Source organism: Heliconius melpomene, unplaced genomic scaffold (assembly GCF_056956725.1).
Source record: "Heliconius melpomene rosina isolate 202511_hmr_F unplaced genomic scaffold, ASM5695672v1 ptg000031l, whole genome shotgun sequence".
In the NCBI taxonomy this organism is placed as follows: Eukaryota; Metazoa; Arthropoda; class Insecta; order Lepidoptera; family Nymphalidae; genus Heliconius; species Heliconius melpomene.
The window spans coordinates 399,752-421,024 of NW_028181865.1; the positions used below are offsets into that span (position 1 = coordinate 399,752).

At 34.7% G+C, this 21,273-nt stretch overlaps 4 protein-coding genes and 1 pseudogene across 4 annotated transcripts in view; 2 read left to right on the forward strand and 3 right to left on the reverse strand.

The window, feature by feature from the left end:
- Nucleotides 1-165: 165 nt before the first annotated feature.
- Nucleotides 166-1,316, reverse strand: LOC146526501 (uncharacterized). Its single transcript, XM_085207083.1, has one exon. It carries the CDS (start codon nucleotides 910-912, stop codon nucleotides 166-168), a length of 747 nt encoding a protein of 248 aa, XP_085063209.1. The 5' UTR covers nucleotides 913-1,316.
- A 366-nt stretch (nucleotides 1,317-1,682) lies between these two features.
- On the forward strand, nucleotides 1,683-3,465 carry LOC146526502 (uncharacterized). Its single transcript, XM_085207041.1, has 2 exons — nucleotides 1,683-2,721; nucleotides 2,808-3,465. The coding sequence occupies exons 1-2, from the start codon at nucleotides 2,362-2,364 to the stop codon at nucleotides 3,018-3,020; spliced, it is 573 nt and encodes a 190-aa protein (XP_085063167.1). The 5' UTR covers nucleotides 1,683-2,361; the 3' UTR covers nucleotides 3,021-3,465.
- A 409-nt stretch (nucleotides 3,466-3,874) lies between these two features.
- On the forward strand, nucleotides 3,875-5,558 carry LOC146526503 (uncharacterized; annotated as a pseudogene).
- Nucleotides 5,559-5,724: 166 nt separating this feature from the next.
- LOC146526504 (uncharacterized) overlaps nucleotides 5,725-21,273 on the reverse strand; it is a 45,271-nt gene continuing 29,722 nt past the window's right edge. Inside the window, exon 2 of the mRNA XM_085207038.1 lies at nucleotides 5,725-5,937. The gene's annotated coding sequence lies outside the window, so the exon portion shown is untranslated. The remainder of the gene's footprint in view (nucleotides 5,938-21,273) is intronic.
- LOC146526505 (uncharacterized) lies at nucleotides 11,336-14,081 on the reverse strand. The gene has a single exon (XM_085207040.1). It carries the CDS (start codon nucleotides 12,584-12,586, stop codon nucleotides 11,336-11,338), a length of 1,251 nt encoding a protein of 416 aa, XP_085063166.1. The 5' UTR covers nucleotides 12,587-14,081.

A 21,273-nucleotide genomic window follows, 5' to 3' on the forward strand; every position in this document is an offset into this window, starting at 1 on the left:
TGCTAATAACTTTAAAAGGTTCATATTTAATACAATTACGAAAATATTGGTAAGCAATACGGGGGCTAATAAACGAGCGAGTGCTGCCAGTATCAATCATTAATTTTGCATTAATTTCTGGAATAAAAATATGAGGTAATTTAAGATTCGGGTCACAATTTAATTCTATGATTTCTTCTTTTGCGAGGCTTCTGTTTGAAAATTTTCCTCGGCTGGTGGAGTTACAATATAATTGTCTATTTCGTCAATAGGTGCATAAGGCACGTCCTCAACATACGGTTCGTAATTCATATAGTCATAAGGATCATAATCGTAGTAATAGTCGTATTCCAAATTTTTATTTTGTAAATCAGTTTCATTTAACCTAAAACCTTGTTGCGCTATTTGAGGTCGCGGGGGTGCCGTTCTCATAGATATGTCAGTTGATTCTAAGCGGTTATTCTGAGGTGGTCTTTGACCAAACTGTTGTGGTGTCATAGTACGATTTTGGGGATGCTTATACCCAAATTGCGGATTTTGGGGTGGCCTATACCCAAATTGTGGATTTTGGGGAGGCCTATACCTGAATTGTGGATTTTGGGGAGGCCTATATCCGAATTGTGGATTTTGGGGAGGCCTATATCCGAACGGTTGAGGTTTTAGTAATGTTTGCTGCGGTTTATATTCAAATTTTGGTTGTTGTGTAAATTGAGGTCTAAAATTATGGATTCCAAAATTAAATTTTTGCTGAGGGGTAAGATTATTTTGTGTAAATGACGACCCTGCGACGTTAGGTGTTGGCCTCGGGGCCGTTGAATTATTAAGAATGCGATTACGAAGTTGATATTGTTCATGAAAATTAACCTCCTCTAAAACTATTGATAGAGCTTGTTCTAATGTACTAGGTGATTTAAGTCTCACAATACGCACCATATTTTCTGGTAAATTATAGAGAAAAACATTTAAGGCTGTGTGGTTATAAATAGCAATTTTCGCATTTTTAACTTCTTCATCTGCCGATAAATTTACTTTAGATATTAACAGGGACCGAATATTTTGTATTCTGTTACAAAACTCTAAATAACTTTCCCCTGATTTAATTTTACATGATTCGAGAGAAATTTTTATACATTCTTCGCTACGAGGGTCACCAAAATGTTGTTCCAATAATTCTTTTAACTCAGGCCACGTCTCTATATCCTCACGTTCAGATAACAACGCGGCGGCATCATCTATTAATCTACTAGTTATAGCATGTAAAACATAAATATTCTGCTGCTGATGACCACGAAATTTATTTATAATGTACTCACATTTTCTAAAAAATAAATTTAATATTCATTTGTCGCCACCGAAAAGAGGAATTACTCGTAACATTTCATTGGGTATTGGTACTACGCTATTTGATGCTAAAGGAATTTCTCGCGATTGTTCCATTTTGTAGAGTAAAAATTAATAGAGAGCTCTGAAGTTTCAAATCAATTACAATTATTTTTTACTAATTTAACACACACAAAAATATAAAATATATCAAAAACACATATAACAATTATGTATATAAAATAGCACACAGTAAATTAAAAATATAAAAATAGTAGGAAAATAAAACACAATAAAATTATTATTTTTTTTATTTCATAATACATAAAAACAATTACGATCGATTTTTAGATCATTATTTTTAATTACTAAAATATTTTAATAATATTACTTCTAGACGTTAATTAGTCTATGGAGATACTTTTCTTAGAACTACAGGTTTAATAGAGTTTTATATTAAAACCAGATACGTTATAATGCGAGACGTTCAATCCCAAAATAACGCCACTTATTTTTATTGTAAATCTCAAATAGAATGTGGCAATATAAGAAAAAAGGAAGGCAAAGAGTTTTACTCACCGACCGATCGCTGATCCCATCTTCTTGTTCAACTTATTTCTTTGGTTCGTGGATAGCCTAAGTCTATTCGCACTGTACTCGCGATTTTTGGGCGAATTTGGACACCCAAATCTACAAGACACGCAGACCTTTGATAGACTATCCTACCGGCTGCGCCAGTTAAACTTTCTAATTGAGAATTTACTTTTTTAAAAATAAAATACTAATTTAAATTAAAACTATTTAATACGTCTGATCGATTTGGAGATCACAACAATATTGATTCTTAAAGTTAAAAGTATTTGTATTACAAAAGTTATAATGTATTGCGACATTTAACATGAATTTTACGAAACAATAAAAGTGCTTATAACAATAATGGGAATACTCCGGTGGTCTCGCTGAGCCAGCGGAATAATCTCGCTTAACCTAATACTGAGGGTTTGGGTGAGTGCATAACTACCTATAGGTTTGACAGCGGCAAATAAACAAGCTCCTCTCCTGATGCATGATTTAGATGCAATATTCATTTTTACGAATGCACCCGGCAGAAGCGCATTCAACCGTGTTGAGAGAAGAATGGCGCCTTTAAGCCGGGAATTATCTGGACTCATACTTCCGCGTGATTCTTATGGAACTCATTTGGATGAACAAGGGAGAACAAAAGATCATGATCTCGAAAAAATGAACTTTCAGAAGGCTGGAGAAGTTCTCACAGAAGTATGGAATAATATGGTTATCGACGGCCATGACGTCGTAGCAGAGTACCTCGAGCCCGATGACACTGCTGAAAGCTTTGTTCCAGACTTGCCTTCTCTGCAGTGGTATAGCGAGCATGTGCGAGAGAGCCAGTATTTGCTTCAGGTACATTAGTAAAATCTCATTTATTATTATTTTATCATTTACTTTTCTTATCTAATATGATTAAGATATCTTAATATTATTACCAGGTGGTGAAGTGTGATGACCACGCTTGCTGTGGAGATTTGCGGAGTTCTCGTCGATCTATTCTTCCTGAACGCTTCGTTATACCTCCTTACCCAATTTTGCAGTCGTCTAGTGGTCTATGTATTCCGAAGCCTCAAGAGGCTCTTGAGGCTTGCAATGTAGCAAATTGCTACATTTCTTCTGCGTCGGTCTCTTGGAATCACCCCAACGCATGAGGGCTTTAACAAATTGCCGTATGACCTGTATTGCCCTAGTCTGCAAAAGGATCGTCGGCAACTTTTGGATCGGACGTGCCAGTGGTGTGGATTGTACTTCTGTACAAAGAAGAAAGTTAAGGAACATGTAAATTCATGTCACAAGCAACCTAATCCGAGCAGTAATAGTGTAGAGATGCACAATGTTCGTACTTCACGCATCCTCACGTGACGATCAATCGGCGGATCGAAAGAAATTCTCTGCGTTGTGCGCGAAAATGATGACACCGAGTGGCTTGATGAAACCGATGTTGATTTTCAACAAAGCACAGTGCCAACAACTGACCTGCAAGATGCTTATCCAGTTGTTAGTGTTGAAGAATGTCTTGCTAATCCGTGGTCCGAGGACAATATACATTAAATATATTTATGTACTAGTACAATACATGTTTTTCCTATGATTAAACTCTTCGTTTATTATTATTGTTATGGCAATAAAAAAAACTTGCAACCTGGTGTAGACATTTTTATTATGGTCCTTAATTTCAGAATAAAATAAGATTATAGTTTATACCTGTATTTAAATTAAGATAATATTCAGAAAATTTTAAGATTCGTTGTAGGTACTAAAAATACACGTGATGTTGAGAAGGGGGAGGGGTGGTGGTCTTAAACCTCACTACGTATCACCTATGGGGGAGGGGGGGTTAAAAAATGCTAAAAAATTTTAAAATGCTAAAAAATTAAAAATTTTCGATCCGTTAGGCTGGATACTGTGCTTCTGTGCTCCTGGCATACCCACTTTGGCAGTAGACTAGACTTGTAGTGTTCCTATAATCCTATAATCCTGCTAACTATAATACCCCATATTTCATATGAAAACAGCTGCAAGAGTTGGAGTGGAAGAACATTAATAAAATTTAAATCGTCGCCAAATTTTATAAAAATGAAAAAGTATGTACGGTCCAAAATAGGTAACGAGGTAGTGTATGCTGCGACTTTGAGAGCCGCGCCCGAACCACAGTCACATAAACTTAACCCTTCTGGGGTAAATTTACTCCTATCCCGGGGGCTGTTATATACTAGCCATGTATGTAATAACCCTTACTCCTGTAATTCCGTATTTCCCTGTCAGCATCTTTTGCGAGTCTCTCAGATTGAGAGACGTATTAAAGTCAGTCTGGATCTAACGACTCACGACGCGTTCCACGATTGTTCAAAAGTACGAACAAAACAAGACATTAGTGACCCGACCCGAGTCTATAGGTTCGCGCACAAGTACGATAACTCACAACTGGTGGGAGTGTACACGTTCTGTCACAAGTACCATAACTCCGTGTGCACTTATGCTAACTGTAAATATGTGCATGCCTCGGTGTTTGAAGAGAGGAACTTCTACAGGACAGGGATATTGCCGCCACATTCTCTGGCACATCATAAGGTGAACGTGCTGCAGCTTCTACCGCCGCCGCCTCAACCGCCACCTGAGGAGCATTCTAAGGAGTATATTATACCATCTATGTCATTTTCCAACCCTCCGCCACCATTACCTAATAACATCGACATAAATAAATCGATACAAAATTGTCTTCCGATGGATGCCTCGGGTTCGGAGGAGCTTCGAACTACACTTACCCAGAAGCTCAATGTCTCCGAAGCGGCCATGGACAGCTATATAATACTTGGGACCGCGCGACATCGATGTCACATACCACCAACACGAGGCTAAGAGGTGCAAGAATTGCGATCTTACGGAGTTCAAATTACAGTACAACGAGGACAAAGTGGAAAAAATGCTGCAATCTAGACAAGAGCTAGAGAAGAGCAAAATCGTGTTAGAAAAGAAGAGTGAGAAGATGTATTCCATCATCATGGCGTTACTTACACCAACGCTAGTGTATTTCATTGTTGCAGTAGTAAGGGAAATGTAAGTAGTGCGTTCCTATTATTGATTGACGATCATATTTTGGAAAATATACGAATTTGTACAGAGTTAGAAGGCTCTCGAGTTTCGGGGAAATCCTGGACAATTACGCAAGAAAAATTGAAGGCATTTCTTGCAATATTGTATGCACGTGGGGCATACGAAGGAAATACTTTGAGACTCCAATATTAGTGGAACAACAAGTGGGGACCATCATTTTTTTCTAGCACTATGAGTAGACGAGATTTTACTGATATTTTACAAAAGAAATGAGAGGAGTCAACGTTTGCAAACAGACAAGTTCGCTTTAGTCCCAGCAGTTTGGGATAAATTTATTGAAAACAGTCAAAATTGCTTCAAACCGGGAGCTTACATTACCGTAGATGAGCACCTTTTTCCGACGAAGGCTAGATACAGATTTACTCAGTATATGCCAAACAAACCCCAAAAATTTGGCATCAAATTTTGGCTGGCCTCTGATGTAAAAACAAAATACGTGGTAAATGGCTTTCCATATTTAGGAAAAGACGAGACTCGAAACTCGTTTTCTTACAGAAGTCGGTTAAAAAAGACGAATCTACCAATATTAATACAAAAAGGAAGGGTAAAGGTAAAAAGTCGAAATTGAATGCAAATCATAATTATTATTGTTGAAATTAACTAATTGCAACACTGAATAACGCCATCTATCTTTATAAATGTCAAAAACAATGACTTGTCTGTCGATAATTTTCATTCATATACTGTAATTAGTTAAACTTTCTAATAGTGGATTTACCTTTTTAAAAATAAAAAAACTAATTAAAATTAAAACTATTTATTACGTCCGATCGATTTGGAGATCAAGACAACAATTAATTCAAGTTAAAAAATATTTGTATTGCTAAAGTTATAATGTATTGCGAAATTTTAAAGGTGCTTATAACAATACTGAGAATACCCCGGTGGTCTCGCTGAGCCAGCGGAATACTCTCGCTTAACCTAATATTGAGGGTTTGGGTGAGTGCATAACTCCTCCCTCCCCAAGTGCGAAATTATCGGGTTGTTCATTTTTAATAACTTTCCGATGATTTCGCGAACAATTTATATGTAAGATTTTACAACGAAAAACATAAAGTAAAAATGAGAGTATACATAAAAGAAATAAAAATATAAAGATGTAAATTAAAATTTCACTGACTCTAGGATGTCTCTCACTATTAATGATTTCACTATCACTGAAAACACTTTGCTTTAGTATCGCTGACATATATTTTACTTCATCCAAATTGATTCCTCTCATATTGAGTACGCGTGTACTGGATAATACAGGGGCTCTAGCCATAGGCAGCTGTGGCAAAACTAAATCTTGCTTGGTTCCCACGGGATCACTCTCTATGAGGTTGACATGACTACGAATCTTTATATTCTTTACCTCAACATTACATGGTTCGTCTAAGGTCATAACATAAGTCCCAATAATAGAATACTTATTGACATCCCCATTACAGGTTTGAGTTAGGGTGTTTCTAAATTTTGAAAATAGTATCCAACTTGTAGATGTGATTCTTTGGACCCTTATATTCTCTATGTCAATCTCTCTTTGTTCACATTGTGTTAAGTTATCTTCGAATTTTAAGAGCTGCTCGATACAAGTTATCTCAGGATAAAGAGTTTGATGATCTTCGTTACACAAGAATTGTTCTCCAGCAGCAAGTGACCGGCATGGTTTTAGGATCGGTAAGTATTTCGTACCCTTTGCCAAGAGGTAGGGATATTTAGGGATAATGGAAAATGTTTTATTTTCTGATTTACGAAAAATAGGTAAGGAATATAATTTATAATAATTATAAGTAATGTTATCCGTAATTGGAATCTCCATTATAAACGTAATCTGGTTTTGCTTAATATATGATTTAATATTGATTGTTTCCTCTAGTTTTACCAAATTTTCCGCACTCGGCGTATATACTAAATTTTCAGTTTGAGATATTAAAACTAAATGTTGTAATAGTTCAGTAGAATTAATAATACTTTGATGTAATATGGATATTTTACTGAAAGCTAATGCAGTCTCTATTTCTCCTAACTTAATGAATATAGTACGAAAGTTACTTACGAACAAATTAAGAAGACTTACTATATATGTGGTATACACTAAATGATTATCCTTAGAAACTAACTCTTTGATCATAGATTCAACAATTTTCAAACGCTCATTTAATACAAAAGAATTTTGATTCAAAACTTCAGTAGTATTTATAAAACTATCAAGCATTTTAGATATTAAAGTAAATTTGTTCCTCATTGTAGTTTGATCATTTGCGAGCTGAGAAATGATTTTTTCATATCTTACAGCGTCATTATAGTCTAAATTCCCAGTAATAATTTTAATAAGAGAACCCAATGGATTGAAAAGGCCTCTCTTGAAACGTTTTTGTGGAACTAGCTGTTCATATTTCTGTACGGTGATGTCGCGAATATATTCAACGTGAAATCTTGCAACTTGGAAATCACGTAAGTAAGAAATATTTTTATTAATTAAATTGTTAAATTCATTGTATTTATTTATAACAAAGTTTAAATCATCATATATTTTATTTAAATTTAAAACCTTAATTATAGTCCAGTAATCTGTTTGAAGATACGCCTGACCTTCTTTTACAGGATACACACCTGGATTATTTTCAAGAGATTGCAGATGAAGGGCCAGCACAGATCCCATTATCATCAGTATCAGCAAACACCACCTGCGGAGGGCGTTTTATATTTTTAACGGGAACTTTAGATTTTCTTTGACCAATTTGTATCGGTATAACATTATTTAAATCCTTTCCTATAATTTTGGCCTTATGATATCGCGGTTTATCCTTGCTTTTCCGTTTATTAACGTCTTTTGTAAATATAATTTTTCCTAATGGAAGATCTATTTCATCTTCACCACCTCTACTTTCCTTTACCTTCTGCTTAATTTCAATCATTTTTTCGGCTAAGTGTTTATATAATACTTTTAAACGTTTTGCATGATCTTTAACCAATTGCTGTATGTATTGTTTCTCTAAATCTACCTCAAATAAACTACTTGAATCCGTATGACCAAATACTACTTCGAAAGGGGTTAGACCTGTGACAGAATGGATAGAACTATTATAGGCAATAATGGAATACATCATCACTGATGCTGCATCCGTGCATTTCTCTTCGTATTTCGCGCATCTATAAATTTCATTAATAGTAGAATGTAAACGCTCAATCAATCCCATCGAATTAGAGTTGTTAGGGGAGCCGATATGGATTTCGATTTTATGTAAACTCAAAAATTCTTTCATTAATTCATTATTAAATTCGCTACCAGGATCGGAACTAATCTTTTTAGGGGTACCATAAAATGAAAAATATTTCATAAGTGCACGAACTACTTCCGCGGTTGATCTATTATCTATTGAAATGGCTTGACCCAATTTACTAAATGCATCTATAATAGTCAAATAGTAATTTCCTTCTATCTGAAAAAGATCAATGAATAATTCTTGAAACGGGGCGTCTTGTGTTTGAGTCAACTGTAAAACAGGTTTAAAAGGTTTTCTATCGTATTTCATTTTACAGCATGTTTCACAAGCGTTAATAATGGCTGAAATGGTTTCTTGCATATTGTGCCAAAAATAATTCCTACGTATACTTGCTAGAGTTTCCTTAATACCGCGGTGACATGTTTTACCTTGGTGATGTTTTAATACGATAGCTTTTTGTTCTTTTTCATTTTCTATAAAAATGACTCGCTCTGTACATTCGAATAATAGAACGGTATCCTTCCTAAATAATTCTATGACAATACTAGTAAACTGTTTCCGATGTTCATTATTTTCAAAATAAATGAAATACTTGGTTTTTGGTTTAATATACTCCTTTAAAAATTGTTTAACTAAATCTCTATTATAAGTGGGTAAAAATACTTCTAACACCTTTTGCTTTTCACGTGAAAGATCGCGAACTTGTATATCATTCTTAAACCATGTATATACTAGAATTTGATTAGGCTTTGTGTCTATTGCTTCGTGCAATATTGGTATACCTGACGATTCTATGATATTAGCGGAATGAACTGTGTCTGTTTTGGATGTTTCAGACGGTGACCTAACCGGATAGTCACATGTCCTAGGTGAACTCGGCACTGATAAAGTTTCGGAATCGGAAAGGGTTATAGGTTTTTCCCTAGAACTACATTCTGATATAGACATTGTACTAGAGTCATTGCGTTGCCGTAGCCCTTTCTCTTTCTTATCAAAATTTACTATCATAGAGTCTTTTTCATCGTCTGAATGTGTGGCATTTACTCTAATTCTTGACAAAGCATCCGCATTTAAATTTTGGTTTCCCTTTTTATAAACTATTTCGTAATCGTAGTCCTGAAGTCGAAGGCGCCAACGAGTAAGTTTACTACTTGTATCTTTTTGTGAGTTCAGCCATGATAAAGGCTTATGATCGGTGTATATCATGAATTTCTTACCGTAAAGATATGGCCTAAAATGTTTTATAGCCCAAACAATAGCAAGACATTCGCGTTCTATTGTACTATATCGAGATTCCGTGTCACTTAAGGTACGACTAGCATACGCGATTGGTTTATCGCTACCAATGGGACCCTGGGATAGAACTGCTCCTAACGCGACATTAGAAGCATCAGTAGTCAAAATAAAAGTTTTATCAAAATCAGGATACTGCAAGAGGGGTGCATTTGTTAAAAGTTCCTTACATTTGTTGAATGCATCCATATAATTTTTATCTAAGACAATTTTATTTCGTTTTTTTAAGCAAGACGTTAATGGTTTTGTAACATGAGCAAAATCTTTAATGAACCGCCTATAATATCCAATGAGACCTAAAAACGATTTTATTTCAGTTGTCGTCTTGGGTATTGGGTAATTTAATACGGCAGTAATTTTATCGTCATTTGGTTTAAGACCGTCTTTTGTTATTGTATGTCCAAGGTAAATTACTTCTTTTCGTAGAAATTCCGATTTATCTAGTTGGATTTTTAAATTCGTCTGTCTAAGTCGGTCAAAAATGGTTCTTAATTTTTGAATATGTTCATCTAGGCTAGCTGAAAATATAATGACATCATCTAAATAGACCATACAATGTATTCCCTGTAACCCTCTTAATATACTATCCATAGCCCTTTGGAATGTTGCTGGGGCTGTTTTTAAGCCAAACGGCATTCTAAGGAATTCATAATGGCCATGTTGCGTGCTAAAAGCCGTTTTCTTTATGTCTTGCTCGTCTACCTCTATCTGATGGTAACCGCTTGCCAAGTCAAGCGTAGTGAAGTATAAGCTTTTGCCAAGTTTGTCCAGTAGGTCAGTAATATTAGGTAGTGGGTAACGATCGTCAACAGTCACTTCATTAAGACGTCGATAATCGACTACCATACGCCATTTTACTAAACCTGATGCATCACGCTTTTTGGGAACTAAATGAACAGGTGCATTCCACGGGGAATGTGATTCTCTTATTACATTATCTTGGAGTAATTTTTCAACTTGTCTATTAATTTCGTCTGCTTGCGCAGGAGCTTGCCTATATGGTCTTATAAAAATAGGATCTTCACTCTTAGTACGGATTTTATGTTTAACTTCGTTGGTAAAACTTAAGGGTAGTTCATCACAATAAAATATATCCCTATATTCGTGACATAATTCTAGTATTCTAGTACGTTCAGTTTCGTTAGTGTGGTCTAATCTAAGTTTTTTTAAATTTTGTTTCAATATTTCGTCGGTGTCAGTCATTGTTTCGTTATTATTTTTTATGAAGTTACATTCTGAAATATTAATACTCGATGTTTTAAACGCTTTGCTAATAGTCAAAGTCATAGGTCTATCTAAAGTGTTTTGAATTATTGTTGATGCATATCCATTAATACAATTTACTAATGCAGAAGGCATTCGTATACCAGGTGTAAACTCTTTAAATTCAATTACTGCTTCTCCCGTGTGTAAATCAGTAGGGATCTTTACTCGTTGTTCACACCGAGGTTGTAAATGAACGAGATAATTCAAATTATTAATTATAGGAATGTCAGTGGTCTTAGTTCTCAGTAATAAATGTTTGAGGTCAATAATTGCGTCCAATTGTTTAAGTAAATCGTTTCCAATAAGTCCGTCATAGCGTTCATCTACATCATATAAATGAAATTTATGATAATCTGTAGTATTAAAAGTCGGAAATAAGGGAATTTCAATAATTTCTTTGTGTAGGCTAGAAGCATGTGTGCTAATAACTTTAAAAGGTTCATATTTAATAAAATTATGAAAATATTGGTAAGCAATACGGGGGCTAATAAACGAGCGAGTGCTGCCAGTATCAATCATTAATTTTGCATTAATTTCTGGAATAAAAATATGAGGTAATTTAAGATTCGGGTCACAATTTAATTCTATGATTTCTTCTTTTGCGAGGCTTCTGTTTGAAAATTTTCCTCGACTGGTGGAGTTACAATATAATTGTCTATTTCGTCAATAGGTGCATAAGGCACGTCCTCAACATACGGTTCGTAATTCATATAGTCATAAGGATCATAATCGTAGTAATAGTCGTATTCCAAATTTTCATTTTGTAAATCAGTTTCATTTAACCTAAAACCTTGTTGCGCTATTTGAGGTCGCGGGGGTGCCGTTCTCATAGATATGTCAGTTGATTCTAAGCGGTTATTCTGAGGTGGTCTTTGGCCAAACTGTTGTGGTGTCATAGTAGGATTTTGGGGATGCTTATACCCAAATTGCGGATTTTGGGGTGGCCTATACCCGAATTGTGGATTTTGGGGAGGCCTATACCCGAATTGTGGATTTTGGGGAGGCCTATATCCGAATTGTGGATTTTGGGGAGGCCTATACCCGAACGGTTGAGGCTTTAGTAATGTTTGCTGCGGTTTATATTCAAATTTCGGTTGTTGTGTAAATTGAGGTCTAATAGTATGGATTCCAAAATTAAATTTTTGCTGAGGGGTAAGATTATTTTGTGTAAATGACGACCCTGCGACGTTAGGTGTTGGCCTCGGTGCCGTTGAATTATTAAGAATGCGATTACGAAGTTGATATTGTTCATGAAAATTAACCTCCTCTAAAACTATTGATAGAGCTTGTTCTAATGTACTAGGTGATTTAAGTCTCACAATACGCACCATATTTTCTGGTAAATTATAGAGAAAAACATTTAAGGCTGTGTGGTTATAAATAGCAATTTTCGCATTTTTAACTTCTTCATCTGCCGATAAATTTACTTTAGATATTAACAGGGACCGAATATTTTGTATTCTGTTACAAAACTCTAAATAACTTTCCCCTGATTTAATTTTACATGATTCGAGAGAAATTTTTATACATTCTTCGCTACGAGGGTCACCAAAATGTTGTTCCAATAATTCTTTTAACTCAGGCCACGTCTCTATATCCTCACGCTCAGATAACAACGCGGCGGCATCATCTATTAATCTACTAGTTATAGCATGTAAAACATAAATATTCTGCTGCTGATGACCACGAAATTTATTTATAATGTACTCACATTTTCTAAAAAATAAATTTAATATTCTTTTGTCGCCACCGAAAAGAGGAATTAGTCGTAACATTTCATTGGGTATTGGTACTACGCTATTTGACGCTAAAGGAATTTCTCGCGATTGTTCCATTTTGTAGAGTAAAAATTAATAGAGAGCTCTGAAGTTTCAAATCAATTACAATTATTTTTAACTAATTTAACACACACAAAAATATAAAATATATCAAAAACACATATAACAATTATGTATATAAAATAGCACACAGTAAATTAAAAATATAAAAATAGTAGGAAAATAAAACACAATAAAATAATAATTTTTTTTTTTTTTTTTTTTTTTTTTTTATTTTATTTCATAATACATAAAAACAATTACGATCGATTTTTAGATCATTAATTACTATATATATTTTTCTTTAATTACTCAAATATTTTAATAATATTACTTCTAGACGTTAATTAGTCTATGGAGGTACTTTTCTTAGAACTACAGGTTTAATAGAGTTTTATATTAAAACCAGATACGTTATAATGCGAGACGTTCAATCCCAAAATAACGCCACTTATTTTTATTGTAAATCTCAAATAGAATGTGGGAATATAAGAAAAAAGGAAGGCAAAGAGTTTTACTCACCGACCGATCGCTGATCCCATCTTCTTGTTCAACTTATTTCTTTGGTTCGTGGATAGCCTAAGTCTATTCGCACTGTACTCGCGATTTTTGGGCGAATTTGGACACCCAAATCTACAAGACACGCAGACCTTTGATAGACTATCCTACCGGCTGCGCCAGTTAAACTTTCTAATAGTGGATTTACCTTTTTAAAAATAAAAAAACTAATTAAAATTAAAACTATTTATTACGTCCGATCGATTTGGAGATCAAGACAACAATTAATTCAAGTTAAAAAATATTTGTATTGCTAAAGTTATAATGTATTGCGAAATTTTAAAGGTGCTTATAACAATACTGAGAATACCCCGGTGGTCTCGCTGAGCCAGCGGAATACTCTCGCTTAACCTAATATTGAGGGTTTGGGTGAGTGCATAACTAATTTGTATTGCTGTCTGTTTACTAAATAATATTGTAAATAAATATTGTAAATAAAGTAAATTAAATAATATTGTGTTCTGGAGTTATATTTTCTTATAAATTACTTTAACATTCCATTAGGTTATGGGCAAATAATGTCCGAAAGTAAATACGAAATATAATTCGATACAAAACTGCTGTGATTAAATTGGATTCAATTTCATAACCTCGCAATCGGCTATTACCGGCGTGTTTGTTTCCTTCTTCAACATATTTTTTGACGAAAAGTACATTAAAAATGGTGTCACAAATATCAATGGGCACAATTGAGAAACTCATTGGAAGAGAAAACTACCAAAGTTGGAAATTTGCCGTCAAAAACTATCTGGAACATGAAGAACTGTGGCAGGAAATTGAACCTGATGCGGGTTATCAATCCGACAGCAAGAAAAATACGAAAGCAAGATCGAAAATAATACTTTTGATAGATCCAGTTAATTATGTCCACGTTCAAGAAGCTACAACAGCGAAGCAAGTATGGATAAAACTCGAAAAAGTATTTGATGACTCTGGGCTCAGTCTAAAAGTAGGTTTACTAAGAGATCTGATCACCACCAACTTGGAAAATTGCTCGAGTGTTGAGGAATATGTCAACAAGGTAATGTCAACAGCTCATAAGTTACGGAATATCAACTTTGTGGTAGGAGATGAGTGGCTTGGTACATTGCTGCTTGCTGGCCTCCCTGATTACTACAAACCGATGATAATGGCTTTAGAGAGCTCTGGTGTGGCTATTACCGCTGATTATGTCAAAACCAAGTTGCTACAAGAGGTTAAGGTATCAGATTCTGTTGCTTACTATTCAAAGGCCAAGGCTTACAATAAACAAAATGTGTCAAAGTTTTCACAGAATAATTTACATAACCAAACACAAGAAAAAAGGCAACCCAAAGGCCCACGGTGCTATGTATGTAATAAGTATGGGCATATGAGTAAAGATTGCTATTTTAAAGACAAAAAAAAGGGTTCGTCAAACACAGATAATTCAAAAATTAATGGTTATTATGCTGCTTTTCCAGTTTCTGCTGAATTGGATGGAAACTGCTGGTATGTGAATTCTGGAGCATCTCTGCATAATGTGCAATAATGAGAATTGGATGTATGATGTTACTCCATGTACAATCAATAACATCAAGGTGGCAGATAATAAAATAGTGCCAGTAAAAGGCAGTGGCAATGTGGATTTCCAGATAAGAGACTCAGATGGCACATTACAGACAATACAGGTTAGAAATGTTCTATTTGTACCCACACTATCAGTTAATTTACTTTCTGTAAGTCAAATGATAAATAATGGCTGTGAAGTGAAATTCGAGAGAGATGGTTGTCAAATTTATAAGAATAATAAATTAGTATTGACAGCTCTGCATCGCAATAACATGTATATAGTAAATAATGTTTCTGAAGCACCGGCATTGCTATCAACAGTGAATGAGCAAGATATAAATTTATGGCATCAAAGGATGGGCCATCTAAATTTCACTGACTTACAGAAAATAACAGAAAGTGCAGAAGGGGATGAATTATTAAAAAAAGGCAATCAAGTTTGTACAACTTGTTTAGAAGGTAAAATGAGTAGACAACCGTTCAAAAATACTGGCAATTCACTCTGATGTTTGTGGTCCGATGGAGACAAGTTCTGTTGGAGGTGCCAGATATTATGTTACTTTCATAGATGATTATAGCAGGAAGGTATTTGTCTATTTCATGAAAAATAAGTCTAAGACGTTAGAGAAATTCAAAGAATTCAAGAATTTAGTAGAAAATAAAATAAATAAAAAAATAAAGACATTGCGCTCCGATAACGGAAGAGAATATATAAATAACGAATTTAAATTGTTTCTGTGTAAAACTGGTATTCAGCATCAAACAACTAACCCATATACGCCTGAGCAAAACGGCATGGCAGAGAGAATGAATCGCACATTAGTAGAGAGAGCTAAATGTTTAATTTTGAATTCCAGATTACAAAAATATTTTTGGGCTGAAGCGGTTTCAACAGCGGCTTATATTGTAAATCGTTCACCAACAAAAGCTTTAATACAAGACACCATATGAAATGTGGACTGGTAAAAAACCAAATTTGAATAACATGAAAATTTTTGGTTGTCATGCAATGGTTCATGTGCCAAAAGAAAAGAGACAAAAATGGGATTCAAAAGCTTTCAAAATGATATTTGTGGGTTATTGTGAACATACAAAAGGTTACAGATTGTATGATATGAGTAAAAAACAAATATACAAGAGCAGAGATGTTGTTTTCCTGGAACACACAGTCAAAAACAATTGTGTTATAATGCCGCTTACTACATTGCAACAACAGGAAGCTACTGAACTAGAATCTGATACCGATACTTTTGTAAATGAAAGTTCTGAAGAAGACAAATTGTTTGACGCCACCAGTGAATTGTCAAACTCAGAGTCAGATAATAATGACCCAGATTACACACCAGAGAGTTTCGAAGAGGAAGAAACAATGCCCTTTAGAAATATGACTTTGAGGCCAAGGAATAAACCTACTACATTTTTTTGTCATGATGAGAAGCCAACTGATTCAGCAATATTATTAAAGGAACCAGAAACTGTGGAAGAAGCTCTTTCAGGTTCAAAAGCAAAAGAGTGGAAAGATGCTATGGATAGTGAATATGAATCACTCCTTCAGAATAATACATGGACATTAGTTACGCTTCCTGAAAACAAGAGGATAATTCCTTGCAAATGGGTTTTTAAAATAAAAACCGATGCAAACGGTAAAGTTGTACGATATAAAGCTAGATTAGTCATAAAAGGTTTCATACAAAAGAAAGGAACTGAATATACTGAGATTTTTGCTCCGGTAGTACGACATACTTCAATAAGATATTTGTTTGCAATGGCTGTAAAAGAAAACTTATATATAGATCAAATGGATGCAGTTACAGCATTTTTACAGGGAGACATAGACACTGAAATATATATGAATCAACCACCGAGTTATGAATATGGGCACGAAGTTTGTAGATTAAATAAGTCCATTTATGGCTTAAAACAGGCCAGTCGCCAATGGAATTTAAAACTAACAGACTTGTTAAAAGAATTGGGATTGAAAAGTACGTCTGTGGATCCATGTGTGTACTACAAAAATGATAATGGAAACATTCTTGCTATACTGATTTATGTTGATGATTTATTATTTTTTTATAATAACAAACAGAAAGGTGAAGAAATAAAGCAACAACTTAAAAGTAAATTACATATGAAAACATTGGGACCAGTAAATCATTTTATTGGTTGGAGAATAACTCAGAATGAGGCCAGAGACCAAATACATATTGATCAGACTGCCTATATAAAAAAAAATCTACAGAGATTCCATATGACAGATTGCAATGCAGTTCATTCACCATGTGATCTTAGCTCTAAATTGATTAGCACAGGAGAGCAAGATAATATTGTTAAAAATGTCCCTTATCAAGAAGCAATTGGGAGTTTACTTTACCTATCACAGGGTACAAGACCAGATATATGTTTTATAGTAAACAAATTGAGCAGCTTCAATAACAAACCAGAAATGCAACACTGGCTAGCAGTAAAAAGAGTACTGCGGTATATAAAGGGCACAAAGGATTGTAAATTGATATTTAGTCAAAACAAAGAAGAGGAAAGAGTGTTTGGCTACAGTGATTCAGATTGGGCTTCAGATACTAACAGCCGGCGATCATGCACTGGCTACACATTTCTGTTTCAGGGTGCTTCAGTTTCATGGTGTTCTAAACGTCAGAACACAGTCGCATTATCAACCATGGAGGCAGAGTACATGGCATTAGCTACTGCCACACAAGAGGCTTTGTGGCTACGACATTTGGAGTCAGAATTGCAGTATAATATTTCAGTTGCACCTACCATAATTTACTGTGATAATCAAAGTGCAATTAAATTTACAGGCAATGATTCCTACTATGCACGAAGCAAACATATTGATATACGATATCATTTTCTTCGCGAAAGAGTCGCTAATCAGGAAATTGATCTCAAATATATTGGCACTCAGGAAATGGTTGCCGACATACTTACAAAACCAATTTCTCAAAAGAAGACTGAAGTTTTTTTCTACAGCTATGGGTTTGCAATTAAGAAGAGGATGTTGAAATTAACTAATTGCAACACTGAATAACGCCATCTATCTTTATAAATGTCAAAAACAATGACTTGTCTGTCAATAATTTTTATTCATATACTGTAATTTGTATTGCTGTCTGTTTACTAAGTAAATTAAATAATATTGTGTTCTGGAGTTATATTTTCTTATAAATTACTTTAACATTCCATTAATTATAAAGAGAATGATGTGCCAAAAAATGAAAATCACTTGAAGATGTAATTGCAAGTTTGTACAACGTTAGTACAAGTTCTTTCGATATAGCTACTCTGCCGCTATTTTTTGAAGATGATCTAAGTGGTATTGGGGACATTGAATCAGTTGTTATGAACAATGAACATTTCATAGAAAACCAGAAAGAAGGTCAACAGAAAAAAACTGAAGTTATTTTACGTTCTACTCAGCAATTATGATTTGAAGAATATATTGTCTACAGGAAATAAACAATCAACGTCTACTAATCAAACAACTGCATGTACAACTGGCCGTTCTAGACGTCCCATTATTTATAAAAATGACGAGGATATTTCGAGGGATTTAATGTTATTGAATTAACTATTAATTTAAGCTTGCCATTTTATTAGATCTTGTTTATTTTATATATAGTATTAATATAATATTTATATATAGTATTAATATAATTATACATATATGAAAATCAAAAATACAAATAGTACAAGTTTTACATAACAATAAAACTTGTATTATTGTGGAGAGACGATGCACAGCATCTGTGAGAGGGCGCTGTATACTTCCCTTTGATTATCCAATGATTTTCACTTCCGGTTGCTGTCTTCGACCAATCAGCGATCGCCGGAAGTCACGTGGTCTCAGGTGGTAGGGCGCCGGAACGTATAAAAGGCGACACTACGCTTCTTACCTCATAGCAGATTCTCACCAGGAGCCTTAAAATGATGCTGTGCATCGTCTCTCCACAATAATACAAGTTTTATTGTTATGTAAAACTTGTACTATTATTTGGGATGTGACGATGCACAGCATCTGTGAGAGACGTGTTTATAACTCCTGGTGACCACGCACGACGCTATGTGATCTAAATCAGAATGATTGTATAAATTGATTCCGATACATTCAGATAAATTGATCTGTAAAACCACAAAAAACATGAGTAACATTGTTCTACTTATAAGCAAATTGTAAATTGCTTAATTTTTTTTAATTCAATTAATAATCGCTCTGCGGGAAGCTGAGCCAAAATAATCTAACTTCAATTATTAGATTTACTTATAATTTGCATACAAACAAATTTTAGAAGATGATTCGCAACTCGCTGATAAGCATGAGTAGGAAAGGAAGCTCGCATAACCGTCCAAATAATAAAGCTAGACGTGCTCACTTCTTCCGATAATAATTCAACAACCTGTTTATATAAGTATTGACCATTATTCATGAAGCCCTTGCGTAGCCTCACCTCCAAGTTACACAACAAAATTGTTACCTTTTGTAGCCTGCTTTCGGTAGTCCAGCTAGTTTCTTAATGTAGAACCCAGAAAAACACTTCTTAGGATGACACCACCGTCTCTAGAGCGTAATTTTCGACAGGTCACGTGTTTCACCAAAATATTTCTAAACGAAATATCATGTTAGAAGTATGAGCAGGATCGAAATGCCGATGAAAATGTCGTCCGGTCTATTGGAAACTATCTCCGGCTCAGACAGCAGGTCGTAGATAGAACCGGCAACCAACTCCATACTTCCTTTTTTAACCCTTAACTTGGTAAGGTACATTAGACTGTACATACATTTCAAAAAAAATTTACTGGTTAAATAATAATATTTTTTTGTTTTGTTTTTATTAAAAATATTACTAAATAATTTAGAATTAGTAGAAAAATATTTTCGTTGTTGCAACACTGAACAACACATGTCAAATTCAAAATGGCTTCGAAACAACAAAGTGTTGGCGGGACCCGGGTAAGTTTTTGCGTTATAAATTACTTTTTAGCTCAAAAACTAATAAAAAAGGGTGTGTTATTTGATCTAAAAACTATGTATTACTCAAAAAGTGGTTTAATGCGTTACTGTCTCAATTTTTATGGCCGATTTTGGTTGAAACAAATGTATGTACACTGCACTGCACGTTGCCAATAACGCACTAAAATACTAAAAATGAACTATGGTAACCACGCTGTACATTGCTACGTTTTTGTTTTTCAACGAATCGGCAGTTTTTGTTTATTTATTTTTTTACCTTCTCATAAAAACTGTCTGCTTTGAACTTTTTTTTTTCTTTTTCCGCCTGCAGAACTTACAACTAACTCGCGCCCATAAGATCTTGGCTTTGGTACCCGCTCAAAACGCATGCTCTGACGATAGTTCCACATCTGATGAGGAAGCAAATGCTTATATACCGACTTCACCAGATACCTCTGATCCACCTTCAATAGCATCATCACTAGAAGCCCTTAATTTGCTTGATACTTCAACTGACTCCAACAACGAACAGCATGATATACCCATTACTTTACCACTCACACCAACATTTGATGAAGTTTTTCCATCGCCGAATACAAGTAACTACAATGTTATACCCACATTGAACTCCATCCAATCTTTGCCATCTCCTTCTGTTGAACTATCATCTCCCCAGCCTAGCACCAGCGGACAGCAGTTACTACTTACCAGGTCCAAGCGTAAAAAGACAACAAAGACTGTAGTGACCAAAAAAGTAAAGGTTCAGAAATTCGCCCTAAATTATCAATGGTCAAAAGCAGTATTTCGTCACAATGTATCTCTTGAAGAAAACTTATACAATCTCCATCAAACACAAATAGAGACAGTACTGGATTATTTTTATTTCTTTTTTTCTCCTGACTTAATTACTGACATTGTTCATAATACAAATTTATATGCAGTTGAACAACTAGGTCGATCTATTCAGCTGACAGAAGATGAGATTAAAAGCTTCCTGGCCATTCAAATCATGATGGGTATAGTACAGATGCCAGCTTATACTGACTATTGGGCAAGAAAAACAAGATACCCTCTCATTGCTGATCTTATGCCTCTCAAAAAGTATCAACAAATACGTCGATATATTCATTTTGTTGATAATACTTTGGAAGATTCAGACCGTTATTTCAAGATTCGCCCCCTAATGGAGAAAATACGCAAAAATTTTCTGAAAATTGAAGAAGAAGGAAAATATTCCATTGACGAGATGATGATACCTTATAAAGGTCGTAAAGCAGGTAAACGAAAGCAGTACGTAAAAATGACACCTAAGAAATGGGGGTTTAAGAATTTTGTCCGTGCGGGTGTTTCGGGTATCATCTACGATTTTATTCTGTATGGTGGCGACGATACCTTTCGTGGACTGACTTTTTCAGAAAAAGAAGCTACAATTGGTTTAGGAGGTATGGTAGTGCTTGCATTGTGTCAAACTATAAAGAAAAAGCCGGCCATTGTGTATGCTGATAACTTTTTTATGTCGCCTGAACTAACATATATTCTGCGGGAAGAATACGGGATCCTTAGTCTAGGAACAATAAGGACTAATCGTCTCAGAGGCTGTCAAGAGTTATTGCCAACTGACAAACAATTAAAAAAGAAGAAACGCGGTTCT

Excerpts from the sequence above, each read along its gene's own strand:
- LOC146526501 (XM_085207083.1), bottom strand. The coding sequence starts at position 912 with ATGGTGCGTATTGTGAGACTTAAATCACCTAGTACATTAGAACAAGCT.
- LOC146526502 (XM_085207041.1), top strand. The coding sequence starts at position 2,362 with ATGCATGATTTAGATGCAATATTCATTTTTACGAATGCACCCGGCAGA. Across the intron at positions 2,722-2,807 it reads AGAGCCAGTATTTGCTTCAG|GTGGTGAAGTGTGATGACCA; the intron begins GTACATTAGTAA and ends TATTATTACCAG.
- LOC146526505 (XM_085207040.1), bottom strand. The coding sequence starts at position 12,586 with ATGGAACAATCGCGAGAAATTCCTTTAGCGTCAAATAGCGTAGTACCA.